The sequence below is a fragment of the Charadrius vociferus genome, unplaced genomic scaffold (assembly GCF_000708025.1).
Source record: "Charadrius vociferus isolate BGI_N301 unplaced genomic scaffold, ASM70802v2 scaffold32, whole genome shotgun sequence".
Classification (NCBI taxonomy): Eukaryota; Metazoa; Chordata; class Aves; order Charadriiformes; family Charadriidae; genus Charadrius; species Charadrius vociferus.
Window position 1 is genome coordinate 6655195 of NW_009647856.1, and position 16908 is coordinate 6672102.

The 16908-nt window shown below is 44.9% G+C and overlaps 1 protein-coding gene across 1 annotated transcript in view; it reads right to left on the reverse strand.

Moving 5' to 3' along the window:
* Positions 1-16908, reverse strand: part of CAMK1D (calcium/calmodulin-dependent protein kinase ID) — a 178888-nt gene that overhangs the window by 2043 nt on the left and 159937 nt on the right. The window contains exons 9-10 of the mRNA XM_009883008.1: positions 7229-7316; positions 6056-6194 (exon numbers count right to left, since the gene is read on the reverse strand). Of these exons, the coding sequence (XP_009881310.1) occupies positions 6056-6194; positions 7229-7316 (227 nt within the window). The remainder of the gene's footprint in view (positions 1-6055; positions 6195-7228; positions 7317-16908) is intronic.

The following is a 16908-nucleotide window of genomic DNA, read 5'->3' on the forward strand; positions in this document are numbered from 1 at the left end:
AGCCTTTCTGCATGAGCATCCATGCTGGCTACAACACGATCGAGGTAACCAGCGGCTCCCAGGGGCTCACTCAGATGTGCCACAGCCCTCTGAAAACAGGGAGCAGATTAATGCTGAGGAAGCTAGACATCTATCAGGTGAAACAGGTTTAAGTGCCACCAAAGCGGTAGCCTCTTTGAACAGAGTCAACGCTCATTGCCACCTGCTTTTCCGGCTTTTAGCGCTCAAAACACGATGGATGAAATCCCAGCTCAGCCGGTCGAAGCCAACAAACTGAAGCTGAAGCAGGATTTTGAAGTCTCAATTAAAAATATGTATCTTATGGCTTTTCCCAGCACGGTTACTATTGCCTGATACATTCAGCTGTGCCTCTGACTGGCTTTCACAATTTCTCGTGCAGGATGAATGAGGCGAGCGTGGCAATGAGAGCATGCTGCGGGGAGTGGCTTGTGCCTCTGGCTGGGGATGGACCTGTCTGGGGTGAGAGAGGCTCACAGTGGCTGGGGAAGGGTGCCTGCCTCTGCTACCTGACTGCCTTCTCTCCTCCTCAAAGGAAAACCACAGCTGGGAATAGCGTAGAAGTAACCTGGAGCCCTTCAGCAAATCTGGGCAGATTCGCTCTCCTCTCTGTTTCAATCTGCTTTGATGCACAGCTGCACAACACTCACAGTGGCTGTTCCTAAATGAGGTACCAGCACACAGAGCCTGGGAAGTGCATGTATTTAATAATTAAAAAAAAAAAAAAAAAGGAGAAATTGAGCTTGCTTTTGTATACGAGCTTCTGGGGAGGAGGGTGAGGCAGTGCCACCCCTGTCCCTGCATGTGCCTGTGCCTTTCGGGGAGGTCCTACTTTCCCAGTTCAGCGCTCCTCGCCAGCCCTTGGCCAGAGCTCCACCAGATCCTGCACTTTGCACCCAAGAACCTGCTAGTGCTTCATGGAGCGATGCGAGCATCACCCCTCTCCCCAGGGGTGTGACCCAGGCATGCCGAGATTAAGGTCCAAGCTTTGCCAGTTGTTTTCCAAGACTTGGTTTTGGCTGCTCTGGGAGGTGCTGAGCATCAGCAACACCGGGCAAAGGCCCTGAGGAGCTGCAGGACCTCAGCACCTCTGGCACAGAGCCCTCAGGCTGGATGCGCCCCGTGCCAGAGGCCAGGCTAGGAGGAGGCCGGTGAATTAAACGTCTTGCTCAAGGGCAGCACAGCGAGTCAATGGCAGAGGATGACTACAAGTCCCTTTCTTTCGCTCTGCTCCTAACGCACAGCGGCTCGAAGGAGATAGGAGCTGCAGGATGAGACCGTGCTCTGCCATTTTGTTTGCTCAGCTCTGTTCGGCTCCTGACGGGCACCGTATATCTGCCTCTCCTCTGAAACAGGGGTGCTGCAGATCCCCAGCGCTACAGGAATGAGGCCAAGGATGCGCTGGCTCCCAGCTGGTGGCAATTTAACTCTCACCATGGCTTTCAAGGAGGAGGAGGGGAGGGAAAGCAGCAGTTTCTTAATCTGAGCAGTAACAGCTCTGCTAAAGCCAGACAGACTTGCAGTCCAATTTGAGGATCAAGAAATGGCATGCCATTGAAATCCTCCCATGTTGCAAAGTTAATGTCAATTCCTACATACAGAAATAGCCTATCCCCCAGCAAACTGGATGGAGGGATGTTACTGGAAGTACTTTCTAAAAGAAAAAAAAATAATGCTCAGAAAAGTATCTCTATTTAAATAATCCAGTTGAGATGTTTGTAGTTAATGGAAAAAAAATACAACATATACTGTTACCTACACTGAGAAAAGAGTAAATCACTGGGGAAAGAATGAGTGTTCATTAGTTAGAACATTGCTAGACTCACATATATATATATATACTTATATATATGTATATATATGTACAGCACCAGAGACTGTTAGATCCGTTCCCCCTGGAGTCATTGCAGTTTGTGATAAATGAAACATTTCAGAATCGCAGTATAAAATATGGCCATAAAAAATCTTCTTTCTTCTAGTCCTTCGCGGAGCGTGCACCGCAGGGTGGGATGGTGCAGGGGAACCCTGCCAGCCCAGCCGTCTGCCCGCTCCTCGCCGCCCCGGCTCTCACTTGCTCCCTGTGTGCACTGTGGTCACTGTGGTGGGTCTGGGTCTCCGGTCCCCTCCTACCGCTGAAACGCCTGAAGAAGCAGATGAAACAAAACTACAGAGAGTGGATGGAGACATACCTAAAAGGAAAGCCAGAAACACAGTTAGAAATGTTATTTTGGGGGGCGGGAATGTGGGCAAAGCTGCGTTTCTTTTGTAGCACGCTACAGAGCAGAGGGGACCACTGCTGGAGACGGCGCTCCTGCTCTTCCCGCAGTGGTGGGTTGGTTGGGTACCTCCAGGGGGCATCTTCTGCCCTCCTGGCCCACGGCCGTTTGCCTACTGCCACCACCGGCAGTTGCATACACATGTCGCAATGAATAAATGTCCAGCTTTGGTACGTGTTCAACCAGATTGATTCCATGTTTCTAGGGCTGAAGATAAAGAGTTGTGGGATTCAAAAATCCCTCCAGCATTGTACTTGCTCAGAATAATTTTCCTTGTGGGCGTGTTAAAGATGATTAAACTTCTCATCATGGCCATCTAGCTAAATGAACAGACTGTGCACCTGGACTAAAAAAATGTTCCCAAGCATTCTGCAAAGATGCTGATAAAAAAGTACAGTGGGTCAAATTCATTGCTGAGTTCCAGTGAACCCAGAGGAAATGTAAATTTGTGTGACTTGGACATCATTCTAGAGACAGCTTATATCGCTCTGGGTTTTGCTGGTATGTCTCCAGGACTTCCAGCTAAGAGGTTGACGTAGGTTGAGTATCTGGACTCAGAGATTTACCCAGGCAGTTCCTTTTGAACTAATCAAAGACTGCTGACAGATATTTTTTATGAAAAAAAGGGGGTTTAGCTAAATTAAAATGTTTATAGAAAGTGTCCACTTGCAGTGAACCTTCCATCACAGCTTTAAAAAACAAAACCCTTCAAAGCATAACCCCTGAAAACCCTATAGTAGGCTGGGTTTTGAATGACAAATCAAGATTTTGCCATTCCAGCACAACGTCAGCAGTTTCTGAGGAAAATGTTAATGAAGAGAAATAAAATATATCCTTGCCAGAGCTTTCCACAGATGAACTACCCCTCTCCCAGCAGCTGTTGAGACCCCACAGGGGAGATCCTTAGACTTTGCTGGCACATGCAGCTCTCCATGCAGTTTGGCAGCCTTGCAGGCACTGGTGTGCAAAAGCAGCTCCGGTATGGGAAAGGCTGCTGAACAGGGACCTGGCATGGTCACCTTGCTCTGACAAGATGCAGGCTCAGAGTGATTAGAAATATAGTTCATTTTCCAGCCTGGTGAATAAAGGATGGATAAAGCCTACATTTACATATTCTCGGACTGGAGTTTGATAGGGCCCCTTGACTACTCAGGATCTTTTTGATGCTTGTTACTCCTTTTACCTACTTTTCCATTCTTCAAGGTGGCATTTCAACCTCAGGGATGACTATGCTGTACCTACACTCAGCCACATCCCATTTCCGAGCAGTATTGACATTTGACATCTTGGCTCCACGCTGCAATTAATCTATTACCTTCAAAATACAGAGATCTACGTGCTGTAATTAATCTAGGCAGTCCAATCATGTCTAAACAGAATAAACAAGGCATGGACTGAGAATCAGGCCAATACACTTGAGAAATCCTAACTAATTCACTTCGACTTTCCTGACAGGTAGCATAATCCAGCCTAATGCATCATCTCTGCTCTGCCCTAATACAGGGAACAGAATTAGGATGCAGCCTGACATAACCTACTCTCAGGCAAAGGCTGTATTTAATTGTCTTCAATGATTTGAAATTGCTGCATTTGAAACTATTTGGAGAGCTCATTAAATGTCTATTAATAGCATTAGGCAGTATTATGTTTTGTAACGGTGGCACAGCTGTTTCATGTAACTTGGTGCATGGGATCTTTCTTGTGCAAGAAATCTGTCCCCAGAGAAAACTGCTGAGAAAGAAAGAGGCAGGAGAAAGACCTCAGAGGTTTCCCTTTTCGTAGCACGAGGTATCTGGTAGACTGCATTTGATATGTCAGCTCCCTCTTAATATCACTCCTTGTATTTGCTCCTGGCTCTCCTCACTGGTTCTCTGGGGCTCCAGTGTCTTTTAACTCTTTAATTAATTTCTTTGAGGAAGGGAAGATCTTCTGTGTTGTCTGGTAAGCCAGACTTAACCTAGGATGTTTGGAAATCTTTTGATACTTTTCTGCCACATATTTCTGACATGAAAAAACTTCACCTATCTTAACATGTCTGGTTCTATCCTTCATATCCTGGCTGACTTCTCCATCACTGCAAAATATGGTCGGATTCTGTACAGGGATCTGCTGGGTTCCGTAGAGGTTAAACAGACTTTGTTCTCTTCCCACCCTTCTTGTTCGCAGATGTTTTTCCATCACTATTCAGACTACTCAATGTTATTAATTAACACCATTTGAGATTAATCAAATAGATGAATGGAGATTAATCACCCACCAGTTTAACAGCAAAACATGCTATCAGATGCTCTAGACCTAACTGGGGTCCAGCTTAGCCATATTGCAGCAGGAGCCAAAATAAAGGCACATTTCTACCATGTAAGGAATTTCCTACACCACTGCGTTGCCAGTGCATGATTGGAAGTGCTTTGCTGCCAGTCAGCACTGCATCACTCCTTTGCAGGTGCCAGATGTGCGCCAGGAGCACAGCGATGCTTTTTCAGCAGCAGCTGTAGGATTTGGCACTGGGCATTGCAAACTGGGTACCAGGCATGAATCCTCATCAGGCTTGGGATGCAGAGAGAAGGGGCTCTGCACTGGCTCACAGGTTGGGAAAAACATCTCACGCGGTGCCCAGAGGGCAGATCCCACCCCAGCTTGGGGGAAACCATCCCCATGACAGCAAGAGAAACCACAGCTTCCATCCAGAGCCATGAGGACTGCAGCTGGCAGCATGTTCTCGTCAAAGAGTGGAGGCTGGCAGGCAGCGCCGGCAGAGGCAGATAGCAGTGCCATCCAAACTCCATCCTCAATAGTAGGTGCTTTTGGTTCCAGAATAGTGCAGGGTACAGTCTAGAAACGACCGCTGCAGTCCCCAGTGAAGTAAGCGCTGACTTGCAATGGCATAAACTACTAGCATTCCTTTTTGGTGCCGCACCTTAAAATAATGTCCTCTAACTGTAAAGTCCACATACCTCCATTTCATGATATAAAAATCTCTACAGATGGACAGAAGGGAATAAAAGAAATGCTCAGAAGCCAGAGATTAAATAGGCTTCACCGCAAAGGAAACATTTTTGTCTTCCAAATGATCCCTTTGCTGCCATGTCTCCATCCCTGGCATTTTGAAAAAATATATATTCCAAGCATCTGACTCCACTGGACAGCTAGCAAATCTCAATTACAGCAAATAACAAACAAGGCGGTGGTCCGAGTCCTGCTGTGGTGTACAGAGCCTGAGTCCTGCTCAGACAAATGAGCCGCTTCGTACAGGAGCTTAATTTGGCCCAGGGAGAGGGAAGCTGGGTCAGACTGGCAGGATCAGTCTCCCCCATGGAAAAGCGAAATGGAAAGTAAGCCAATTTTTACGGAAAAATGTCTTATCATAATACTGGAAACTCAAACATAAACAGTTAGGGTAAACTTTTTCAGCTGTCAACCAAATGCAAAACTTTTTTGCTGTGGGGGTCTGGGTCTTTTTCCCAAGCGAAAGCCCTTTTTCTCCACAAGAAAGAGTGGTTTTCTCTCAAAAATGCACCGAGCTGAAAACTCTTTTTTTTTTTTTTAGTGCATAAACTTTTCCAATCGAATAATTATTTTTTGGCCAGCTAAAAATGAAGGCCTCGTTCCCTTTTGAGTCTTTACTTTAAACACCTGCTTGCACAAAGCCAAACCTACTGGCAGCGAGGACTGCAGCCTGGGGGGGTCAAGTAGAAAATGGCGATCCCGCCAATTTGCTCGGCTGCTGCGGTGGGAGCTTTGCCGGGCTGTCGGCTACTCACAATCTTTCCGTGTGGCTGTGTCGGGAAGTGGCGTGGCGAGGCTGAGGGTGCTTGACACACTGGCGCTCGCGCTATCCAGGCTGCTGCCGAGGTGTAACCGTCTCATGTGTCGCACGACCGCTGTGGCGTTAAACGCTTGCTGGAGAAAAAACAAAACAAAACAAAACAAAAAAAAACAAGAAAGAAAGAAAGAATTAAAAAATCGGAGGTGGAAGGGTTACTTCTGCTGCTCAGAGCTGTCAGAAGTGAATGAATCATAGAATCATAGAATGGTTTAAGTTGGAAAGGACCTTGAAGATCATCACGTTCCAACCCCCCTGCCATGGGCAGGGACACCTCCCACCAGACCAGGTTGCTCAAAGCCCCATCCAGCCTGGCCTTGAGCACCTCCAGAGATGGGGCCTCAACAACCTCTCTGGGCAACCTGTTCCAGTGCCTTACCACCCTCAAAGTGAAAAATTTCTTCCTAATGTTTAATCTAAACCTGCCCTCTTCCAGTTTAAAGCCATTCCCCCTCATCCTATCGCTACATGCCCTAGTAAAAAGTCCTTCTCCAGCTCTCCTGTAGGCCCCCTTTAGGTACTGGACGTCCGCAATAAGGTCTCTCCAGAGCCTTCTCTTCTCCAGGCTGAACAGCCCCAACTCTCTCAGCCTGTCCTCATAGCAGAGGTGCTCCAGCCCTCGGACCATCCTCATGATGAGTCCATCATCTGTCAAACTTTGCCCAATTTCTAGTTTCTATGCTAGAAACAGCAATATCAAACCATGCATGCTTCTGCCCTGGTCCTGCTGCCCATCGTTCCTTCTAGCACTCGGTTGGGATGCGACAGCCTACAAGGAAAGTCATATTTGACACATCCTTCCCTGCACCAACACACAGGGTGTCCTCATTGCTTCAAGTCCCACCCGCAATGCTGACCCCAACTCCACATATAACCATGGGTGCTTTAGCTATGAGCAGCCCCAGCCCCATCTCTCACACTCGTTACGTTTATGTACTTGATTAGTAGCATCCTCCTTAAAAGGCTCTGCAGGGCCTGAATAGTCTGGACCAACTATTTTGACACAGATTTTGAGCCACAAAAGCACCAACACCCTGAAAGGGTGGCTGAGTGGCCGCCGCGTTAGCAAAGTTATGTGTGTAAGCATCATCCCTGAGGACGGGTCACTTACTCTCCATTTGCTTTTTGCAAAATTCTTCCGGATCTGAGCGCTGACTGACTCATGGATGTTTTTGCTGAGCGCTGTGTCACCAGCGATCCTGAAACAGACAGACAAGACACGTTTTGATAGATCTTTTGCTCTCCCTGAATACCCTTCCTGCTTCTCCTGGCTGGTCCAAGGTGTGGTTGCTCCTGCAGTGATGATGACTTCATTCACATGAGGGCTCAAACTTCCCACCGCTGTCTCTGCTGGCAGCAGTGGTGGAAAATCTGGGGCAATAAAAGCAAGTGTAGATAAGGCTTGTAGGTCTGGCAGCTACAAAGAGGTATGACCTTATTTTGTTGGTGCACGGCTGCTTTCTATCACCATTACGGCCGTAGATGAAAACATTCTACCTTTTTTTTTTTTTTACTTTACATCTAAAGATTTAACATCAACAGGCTGAGACTACTTTTAGCCTCAACCATACAGCAGCTTCCAGAGCCACTCCAACCTGTCTGATTTCTGTTTGCACTGGAGATTTTCCTGCCACCCTGAAACGTACATAGCCATTCATCATGATTAATGTAGATTTACAGTAAAGTAGATACACGGACGCTCACTAAAGCAGCACAGGCTGCACAAATAGCTTAACCTGAACAACACTCAACCTAAAAACTTAACTGATCATGCGCAGTTTCTTGAACAGATAAAGACACATTCAAATCTCCGGTAAGCACAAACATTTCAAGAGAATTTTATTGATTCTTTTAACTCCTCAAGGCATGCGATCTGTTGCAAGAATAGGCACCATAGTGAACTGATGTTGGGCCATGTGCTGGGGCAATTAGTGCTATCTACCACAGGTGAAGCCACGAAGCAAAGATTGCCTCCTATGTTGTATGTGATGTTTACAGAAACCAATTTTTTAGCCACAGTGTAGAAACCCAACGTCCATTAGCGATAAAAAGTTATAAGAAATTAAGAATCCATCAGGCCCAGAGCCTCCCAGTCTAGGGAGCTGCAATAAAATAATCAGAGGGTCTGGGGGGCTCAGCGGTCATCTAGTCCTCTCCCTCACCCCAGATCTCTCAAAATAATTTTGACAGCTACTTGGCTAACCAGTCCTTAAAGATGTCCAAAAGATGGAGATTCCTTAGGCAACCTATTCCAGTGCCCCACTATCTCCCAGAAGACATGGAAAATAGTTTATTCCCTTTGTCTTTGAAGCATCCTTTCACATATTTGAAGACTGTTATCATGTCTTCTCTCTGTCTTCTCTTCTCTAGACTAAACAAACTGATTCTTTCACTGTTTCTTCATAACTCATATTTTCTAATCCTCTGATCTACTGAGTTTCTCTGGACTTTCTCCAACGAGTCCACATCTTCCTGAGAGGGAGGTACCCAAAATGTTCACTGTTTTCCAACTAAGGCAGCAGAATGGCAGCATTGCTTTGTGTTTCTTAAAAGATGAAACTGCTGACATACCCCAGCCTGCTGTTTCCATTTATGTGTCCCATGAATTGGAGACATTTCTTTCATTTTGCCCAGCTCATTCCAAACTGTAACCCTGTTCTTCAAAGGACATGCAGCTTTTTCTACCTTCATGTCAATGGCACATCTAAGAAGTGCTCTCTGGGACCAGCCTCCTCAAAATCGCTCCCCTCCTTCCTGCTGGCATCACTCACCCAAGATGTGAGAGAAATGAGACAAACTGCTGACTCTTGAGAGTAAGGTGAGAGACTAAACACCCATCTCCCAAGACTGGAGAGCCACCAATCCCATTCTGTTGCGACTAAACTAATCTATATTGAGTTATTCAAGAGTACTGGAGCCAGCAGGATTGTGGGCCGGAAGGAGCAGGGTTCCCACTCAGGATAGCCCACCTTGAACTCGGAAGGGCACTTGGCTGACTGCCACTGCCACATAACTTCTAACTCAAGTAGAGAGAACTGGTACCATGAGCAAAGCATGGCTCACAAATGGCGCCTAACATCCTCTCTTGGGTCCCTGTGCTATTGATGGAGAAGGGGAGGTGTTTGACTGAGAACTGGAAGATCCTCAGATCTTCCTCTGAAGAGTATTCCTTCTGATCACCTCTCCCACTGACAGGGAGACAAGTTGGTCTGGATTTCCTGCTGAAGCCAGGCAGTTAAAAGTTTGGTGAGGCAGCATCTAGGTTAAGTATCATGTTCATTGTTCCATCCTCTGTCCCTCACAGGGAATACTGCCAGGCCCAGCACAGACCTTGATGGATCCCATGCAGTGTATGCTCCCAGATGGACACAGAGCCCACCTGGTCTTGCACCCACCGTACAGTGCATTTTCTGTATTTCTCTGGCATGAAATCATCATGTGAAGTAGCTCCTACAGCTTTATCACAGCCACACCTACATGACCTAAATGGCATCACCCAGAGTGTCCCTGACTGCCTCCAGGTCACTTCTATGAAGAGATGACCCAGCAGCCTGAGAAGACTCTAGTTTATTGCCTGCCCTGCACAGCTCGTTAGCTTAGGTGCACACGTGTGTGCAGATTTGCGCACACTCAGGCCCTACAGTCACTCCAATATGTCATGAGCACTCTGCTCTGCCCAAGGACACCTTCTTGGTGAAGGCAGGTGTCCTCAGCATGAGCCAGCTGGGAGCACTGACCATCATCTACAAATCTGCAGAAGAAAACTAAGCTGAACACTTAATGTGGACAGCTACAAGTCAAAGCGTCTGTTCAGTTACTGATCAAAAAGACCAAGCTGCAAAGAGAAAATTTACTTATATTTGCAAAGAACATTTTTCCTCCAAAGCTGATGAAGCATTTTGCTTTATGAACAAGTTTGTTAACAAGCTGTAGAAGCACAGATCATGTTTCCCTCTTGTCAAATTTTATTTTGGAAACATGGGCAGACCAAGTTCTTGGGGCATGGTACCCTTGCCAGCTCTTCCAGAAGGTCTTTCCTGTCAGCATCCACAAGGACTTGCAAATGCATTTTTGCTATATGAAACTTCCAATGAGGCATGTAGCTCAAATACAGGCTATATTTTTTTTTTTTTTAGTTTAGGGATCATTTCCTGAATTGCTGGTGGTTTCAATAAGCAACTGCTGGTTCCAATAGTTCACAAACTGTGTTCTACCACCGCTAACTTTATGTTCCTTATGCAATTCTGGTAATTCTGGAAAAACAGTCTCGGTGTTTGGCTGTTTCCCAAATAGGGAGAATAGTAGTTGTTTACTTTACGAGGGGATGGACCCTGTGAAGCCCTCAAACACTACAGTGATGGGGACCATCCTACACCTGAGGTCTCTTCAGCAGCATTAGCACCTTGCAAATGCTAGTTTTTAATCAGAGCAAAATAACAGCAGTGCTGGGGCTAATTTTGCGCAGCAGGATCCATTCAAACACGTGCTGGTATGCCGAACAGTGTGGCCCAAAACACAGCCTTGGGTGCCAAAACCGGCTGTGGGATCATTCTCCAAGATGCCTCTGAAGAGCTATCCTGTTAATGGTGCAAAGCTGTAACATGAGGACTCTGCTTTTATATTGTATTTTGCCTTGGAGGATCTGCAGACTTTTATACCATACTCACGGCATTGTAGTGTTTATAGTATAGTTTTACTTCTAGGAAAACAAAAGAAATGTTGAAATCCATTTGCTGCTGGTGTTTTGCTGGAGATGTCGCGGTTTAAGGACACAGGCAAGAGAGGTGGAGGTGAGCAGGTAGAAGTCGCATCTTTTATATGATCAACTGTTAGAGTTTGAAAAATGAGATAAGCTTTTGGGCACACCAACCCACCCTGAGATGGGTATCACATCTATCCTGAAGGTATTTAATCATGAACTTAAGTTCCCATGCTGAGAAGATAGTGCATGAAATTTCATAGAGATACTGGTTGTAGAGTATTTTATAATCACCCTTCCACTTTTCTGTAACTCTCCAAGTTTACAGGCTATAAACCATCTCACTTTTCCTTTTAGGACAAAAAATACCTTAGTATCTTTCTTTCTTCTTCCCTCCCCTGCACAACATACCCTTCTCCTACAGGAATCAGCTCCGTTTTCCCTGAGAAACAGCCATCGTTTGTTTCAGAGATGATCAAACTGATGCATATCTAGTCAAACCATGAGCAACAGTTCTTGGCTTTGCAGTTAACTTTGAAGTTAACCATCTCAGCACTGAAGCTTGTTTTTACCAACTACACCAGTTGGCCCAGTAAAAGATATTACTTCTACCTACCACATACATATACAAAAAGAAAATTAAACAAATCAGAATAATGCATGATCTGTTATCATGCTAAGCATCACCGAGAACCGCGCAAGGACCGATTAGCCTAATAGGAACCTGGCTTTTCTCTCGGAGTCCCCATTTTGCAGCACCTGAAAGCAGCTACATACTGACAACGGTTTGGGGAACTTTGTGTTGAAGCTGGTCTTACATCGAATTTAAGTGTCTCAACACACAGAATTGGATACCAAGGGTCCCAGTCTGACGACTCTCCATCACAAATACTTCCACTGAAGCTAAGAAGGATATTTCTCATGGATAACTGTAACAAATCTGGCCCTGCACATGAGAGGAATCTAATCTATTGATCAAATATTATTTCATAGCATCTAATTTATTTTAGCTCTCTATCTGGGTTCAAAGCTATCACAGCAATTTATCTGGCCATACCACTTCTAAGCTTTGAGAGAAACCTTCAACAAAGACAAAATCAGTAAATTTCCTTTTGGACGGTTCTTTGTTAGCATGCTGCAAGCATATGTCTCTCGCATCCTCCCTGCCCACGACGGCAGGCAGAGTCTTTAATCTACCATTCTTTTCTGAACCTTCATACTGAAGGCAGCCAACTCAAACGCTGTGCTGTCCAAAGAGGGCTTGGAAATACTCTTGAATATGATGACAGGAAACATGGAGTTAGCTGTAATGGATAATGCTGAAGGACCGTAACTCTTCTATACACACACATACACACATTCATGCATATAAATATAGACACACACACATACTGTATCAGTGATGCTCCAAAATAAATAGACTGAAAGGACAAACTCGATAAGAGTTTGATTTAAAGTTGTAAACATCAGCAGCTCCCTTCAGGGAGCCCTTTTCACACTTCAAACAACGTTGTCTGAGAACTGAGCTCTTTGTAAACCATGTCCTTTCCCTGGGTGGAAATTATTATCTGGCTCGTGCTCTCTGGCACATAATAAACACTCAGGGTCATGGTCACAATTTGCAGAGGCTCAATCCTTGCCAAAGCTTTGCGATTATTCGGCGTAGGCGGGGATGGACATCGGCACGTCCCAAGCATCTGCTCTCCCTCTGCAAGAGCCATGGAGAAAGGTGAGGGCCACGCTTGTACCCGCAGACACAGGTATCTAGTTTAGATGCCACAACCTCCTTCTCCCCTGTACAGTCTATACAGGGAGGCGACACATACATTAAATTTAGACATCCCAAGTTGCCTTTGATGCCATAACTGGCTTCAGCACACAGCTCTAAATCCCATTTAAGGTCACTTGGGAAATGCGTGACAGAGCAAATAAATTCATGGCACGCCTTCCAATTCCTATACTAGCTTCCTAACTGTTGGACCTTCTCTTCGCCCTCTGAGGAGTGTTTTCTTCCCTCTGACTTGAGACTGGAGGCTGAATTTGGGGCTGCAGGACCCAGCTTGATCTGATGGGGAGTGCAGTGTGATGCTGTAGCTGGGAAAAACAGGTCCTCATGTTTCTGCTGCTCGCCCTCAATCACTGCAGCCTGAGCGACTGCCCTAAACAGGATGTGGGTTCTGACATGGCAATATATTTAATAAACTTAATTGCTGTCATTAATATGAGCCAGGGAAACATTAAAATGTATGAAGCTTCAGCAAAATTACCCCGCTCTTTTGTTACCTTAATTTTCCACGTTCTTTTTGAAAAGTCACAGTGGAACAACTAAGCAGAACATTGCACCTTGGCAACACACCATAAACGGTGCAAAACTCAGTGAAAGATACGCTATAAAATAAATAACTTTTCCAATGGAAAGCATAAGTCACCTGTATATTAAACTGGAGAAATCTGTATAAATGGACAGATTGTACAGGCTGGGGTGTAATCATTATACCAACAAGTCTTACATATTGTACTGTTTCAGCTACCATACTTCACCGCAATTATTAGCCTCCGTTTCTGCCAACTCCGAGTTTAACATACCGTCCCCCTGCCAAGGCCGTTTGATTATAAATAGCAAAACATCACGTAAATGCAGGCATGTGGGGAGCAGATACAGCAGAGAAAAGTGGGCCATTGGGAAGAAGTATTTACTTTTTTTAGGGTCTGATCCTGTACAAACATTTAATCATGTGAATAGCTGGTTATTCTTGAGCAGTTTCCCGAAATTCTAAGAGATTATTAACCTTAAAGGCACAAATGTAATATCTTGCAAGACCCAGTTCTTCCAAGCCTTATTTGGAAGATTTTAATAAAATGATGGTAATTAAAAAAAGAGGTTTATTTTGGAATCAGTTTGTTCTTCACAAATATTATATATTGCAACAAGAAAATCTCACGGCCAGGTAGCCATCTCATGCACAGTTAACTATTTTTATCAGAACCAGATCACAGTGTATGTGTTAAGTATTCATGATTTGATAGATTTCTTACTTGTGGCTGATCCCAATGATCTGATACTGCAGGAAAAGGTTTCACAGGAAGAAGAAAAAGGGAAAGCTAGAAAATGCCATTACATGGAGCTACCTCATTGTATATACTAAAACTACCGTTTGCACAGCACCAGTGACCCGGGTAGATGTTCTGTGTTCACCTGTAGAGACAAGGAGCCAAACCCCGACTCTCACTGAAGTCAGTGGCAAAAATCCCATTAACCTCAGTGGAGTCAGGATTTAACTTCGTGCAAATTAGAGGGTTCAAAGATGCTTCTCCGGTTACCTTGCTCTACAGAAACAATCCTGCAGACAAAAAAATACCTTTTGTGGGATGCCATTAAGGCCTACTTGAAGAGTAAGGACTCTGCAAGAGTGTATCATTTATGGGACCACTTGAAGTCTGCTCTGGCCATTCCTTTCCACTAAGCCAGTAATCTCACGTACCTCATTACTTTTGATCACACAGAGAAGACAACGCTATGTAGACACTATGGAAGGTGAGGCTGCTAATGGAAGTATGCTGAAAAATACACGCTCATATGAAAAGGTGGTACAGGATGCCCCCATCATAAAAGTTACAATAGCTGAATGCTTGCACACTTATCTCTGTTGCAACACCGAATGCAACCATACTATCATAGAATGGTTAGAGTTGGAAGGGACCTTAAAGATCATCTCATTCCAATCCCCCTGCCATGTGCAGGAACACCTCCCACCAGCCCAGGTTGCTCAAAGCCCCATCCAGCCTGGCCTTGAACACCTCCAGGGATGGGGCAGCCACAACTTCTGTGGGCAACCTAGGCCAGTGCCTCACCACCCTCACAGTAACGAATTTCTTCCTAATACCTAATCTCAATCTACCGTAATGCATGAAAGAGAATAACTTAAGCCTGGACTTGTTGGAAACTTAATTATGTCCAGCCTGAGTGAAGGACATAGCTGACTATTGAGAGGAAGCAGACAACTCTCCTTCTCCTCCACTGAAAAGGCCTTCCCTCCCTCAAAGAGGAGGGGAGGATGCCATTGCAACAGATATAACGGCTAGAATGAGAAAAGAAGCAGTAAAAACCTCATTATTTCCTGGAGTAAGCAATCTGGGTGGAAAATGCTTCTTGAGCAATGGCTTGGCAAAAGGAGATCCTAGCACTAACTCTGAAATAACAGATAATATCCGGGTGAGTAGCCTTGATTATCTGAAGAGGCATTTTACGAGCATTTATCACTACAGGATTCAAACCCTCCAAAAAATCACTGCACCACTCTCCAGAGAGGTCCATAACTGCAACATTTATGTTACATGAAGCTTTCCAGAGCAAGGAGGAGTGAGATATAGAGTTTTGCTGAAGAGCTTACTGGGAAGGACAGAGGCAGATCTGAAGCCATATCTTTGGAACCCTCCAGACTTTGCTTTCACTGTACAACTGTCCTTGTGCTTTTTAATCCACTGGCACATATTGTCTCTATTTCAAGGGGAGGTGGATTTGGGATGAGGTATGGAAACATGGTGAATATTTTAACCCTCCCTACTGTGGTGCCACTTGCATGACTGACATCTTGAAGTCTGACCCTGAGCCACGCTTTACATGGTTGGGAGGTAGCCCCACAAATGAACCACTGCCTTGCAAAGTCAACCTGGCAGAAGACAACCCCCTGCCACAGAAATGGGGGAGAGCCCTTTTTGGGGGGTTGTTTTTAAATGGAAGATTGGATTCTGTAGAAGATATAAAAAATTATGGAGCAGTCTGTGAGTTTCCATTGGCTCATGGCCATGACATGCAAAAGAAAAAAAAAGAAGAAAAAAAGGAATGAAAACACTTTTTATCATTTTGTTCCTTTAGGAGGGCCCAGAAGCTGTGTGTCTTACAAGTGCCACGTTTCTTTGTTGCACTCCAGCAACCAACACAGATGCAGTGGGGCCAAGAGCTGGACGCTTATGTTTTGTGTATCTTGGATGTAAGGCTTTGGAAAATCTGTCTCTGAGTTATACAAATGATCACCTCATTCTCTGATGGGAGTTGCATTCCCATTGTTTATTCTGTATTTCTAATATTGACTTTTGCAACTTGTTTAATTTCCTGAGGCTCAGGTCAGTATAATTTAGAGATGTATTATATTTTTTTCATCTCACAAAAGCTGGATTTCATTTCCCAAATTTCCTTTTTGTCACACAGACAATGCAGTTATTGATGGGACATTGGAAAAAGAGCAGGCCCAGGTCTTGACTTGTCCTCACCTCTGTATTGATGCCAGCCACTGGTGCAGCTAAAAACCACCTGTAAAATGTGTCTCATTGTCATTGACATGGAGGAAGAAAAGCAAGAACCTTGCTTTTCTCAGTGATTTACATTGCCTTCTGCATCCCAAACCCTTCCTAAAACTTTTTAATTGTAAAGGCTGATCCTCAATCTTATCTTCAGCCTGATTTGTAATCACAGCGACTGACAATCTGCAGTCAGACATTGGTATGTCATTCTCACTATGAAGAAATCAGTGCCATTTCACTGTATTTCTACCACTTATGTAATCATAGCTTACTGAACACCTTCATGAGTGCCAAATTGTTAACTAATGATGGGGGTAATTCATCAGCCTGTGTATTGATAAAACTTTATCAGCAAGTAACGCAGAAAGGTAAAAGCCTTTGAAAGGATTTACTTTCCATCTAGTCCCAGGATTGAGAGCAGCAGTGAGATGAGACAAACCAGGGAGAGTCAGGGAAAGGAGAATAAACCCCTTGAAGTCAAACTGAAGTATTTGTTCTAGAGCTACAGCTGTAAGTTTTACTCTGCTTTGAAATTTAACACCATTTGAAATGGGGTACCAGGCTCCTCCCCTTCAGAGATAGAAAGGTCAAGGAGTGTGTCCAAACCCCATGCCTGCTGAGGAAGTGGAGGTGATCAGAGCCCCGCTGATAAAGCTCCCCATCCTCAGAGGGATGCAGACTCCATCCTCTGAATGAATGCCTCCAACTCCCAGCAGAAACCAGTGCTACCTTAAAACTCACTGACAACTTCTGTGCCTGTGCTTTAATACTTCATGTGTTTTATACTTAAC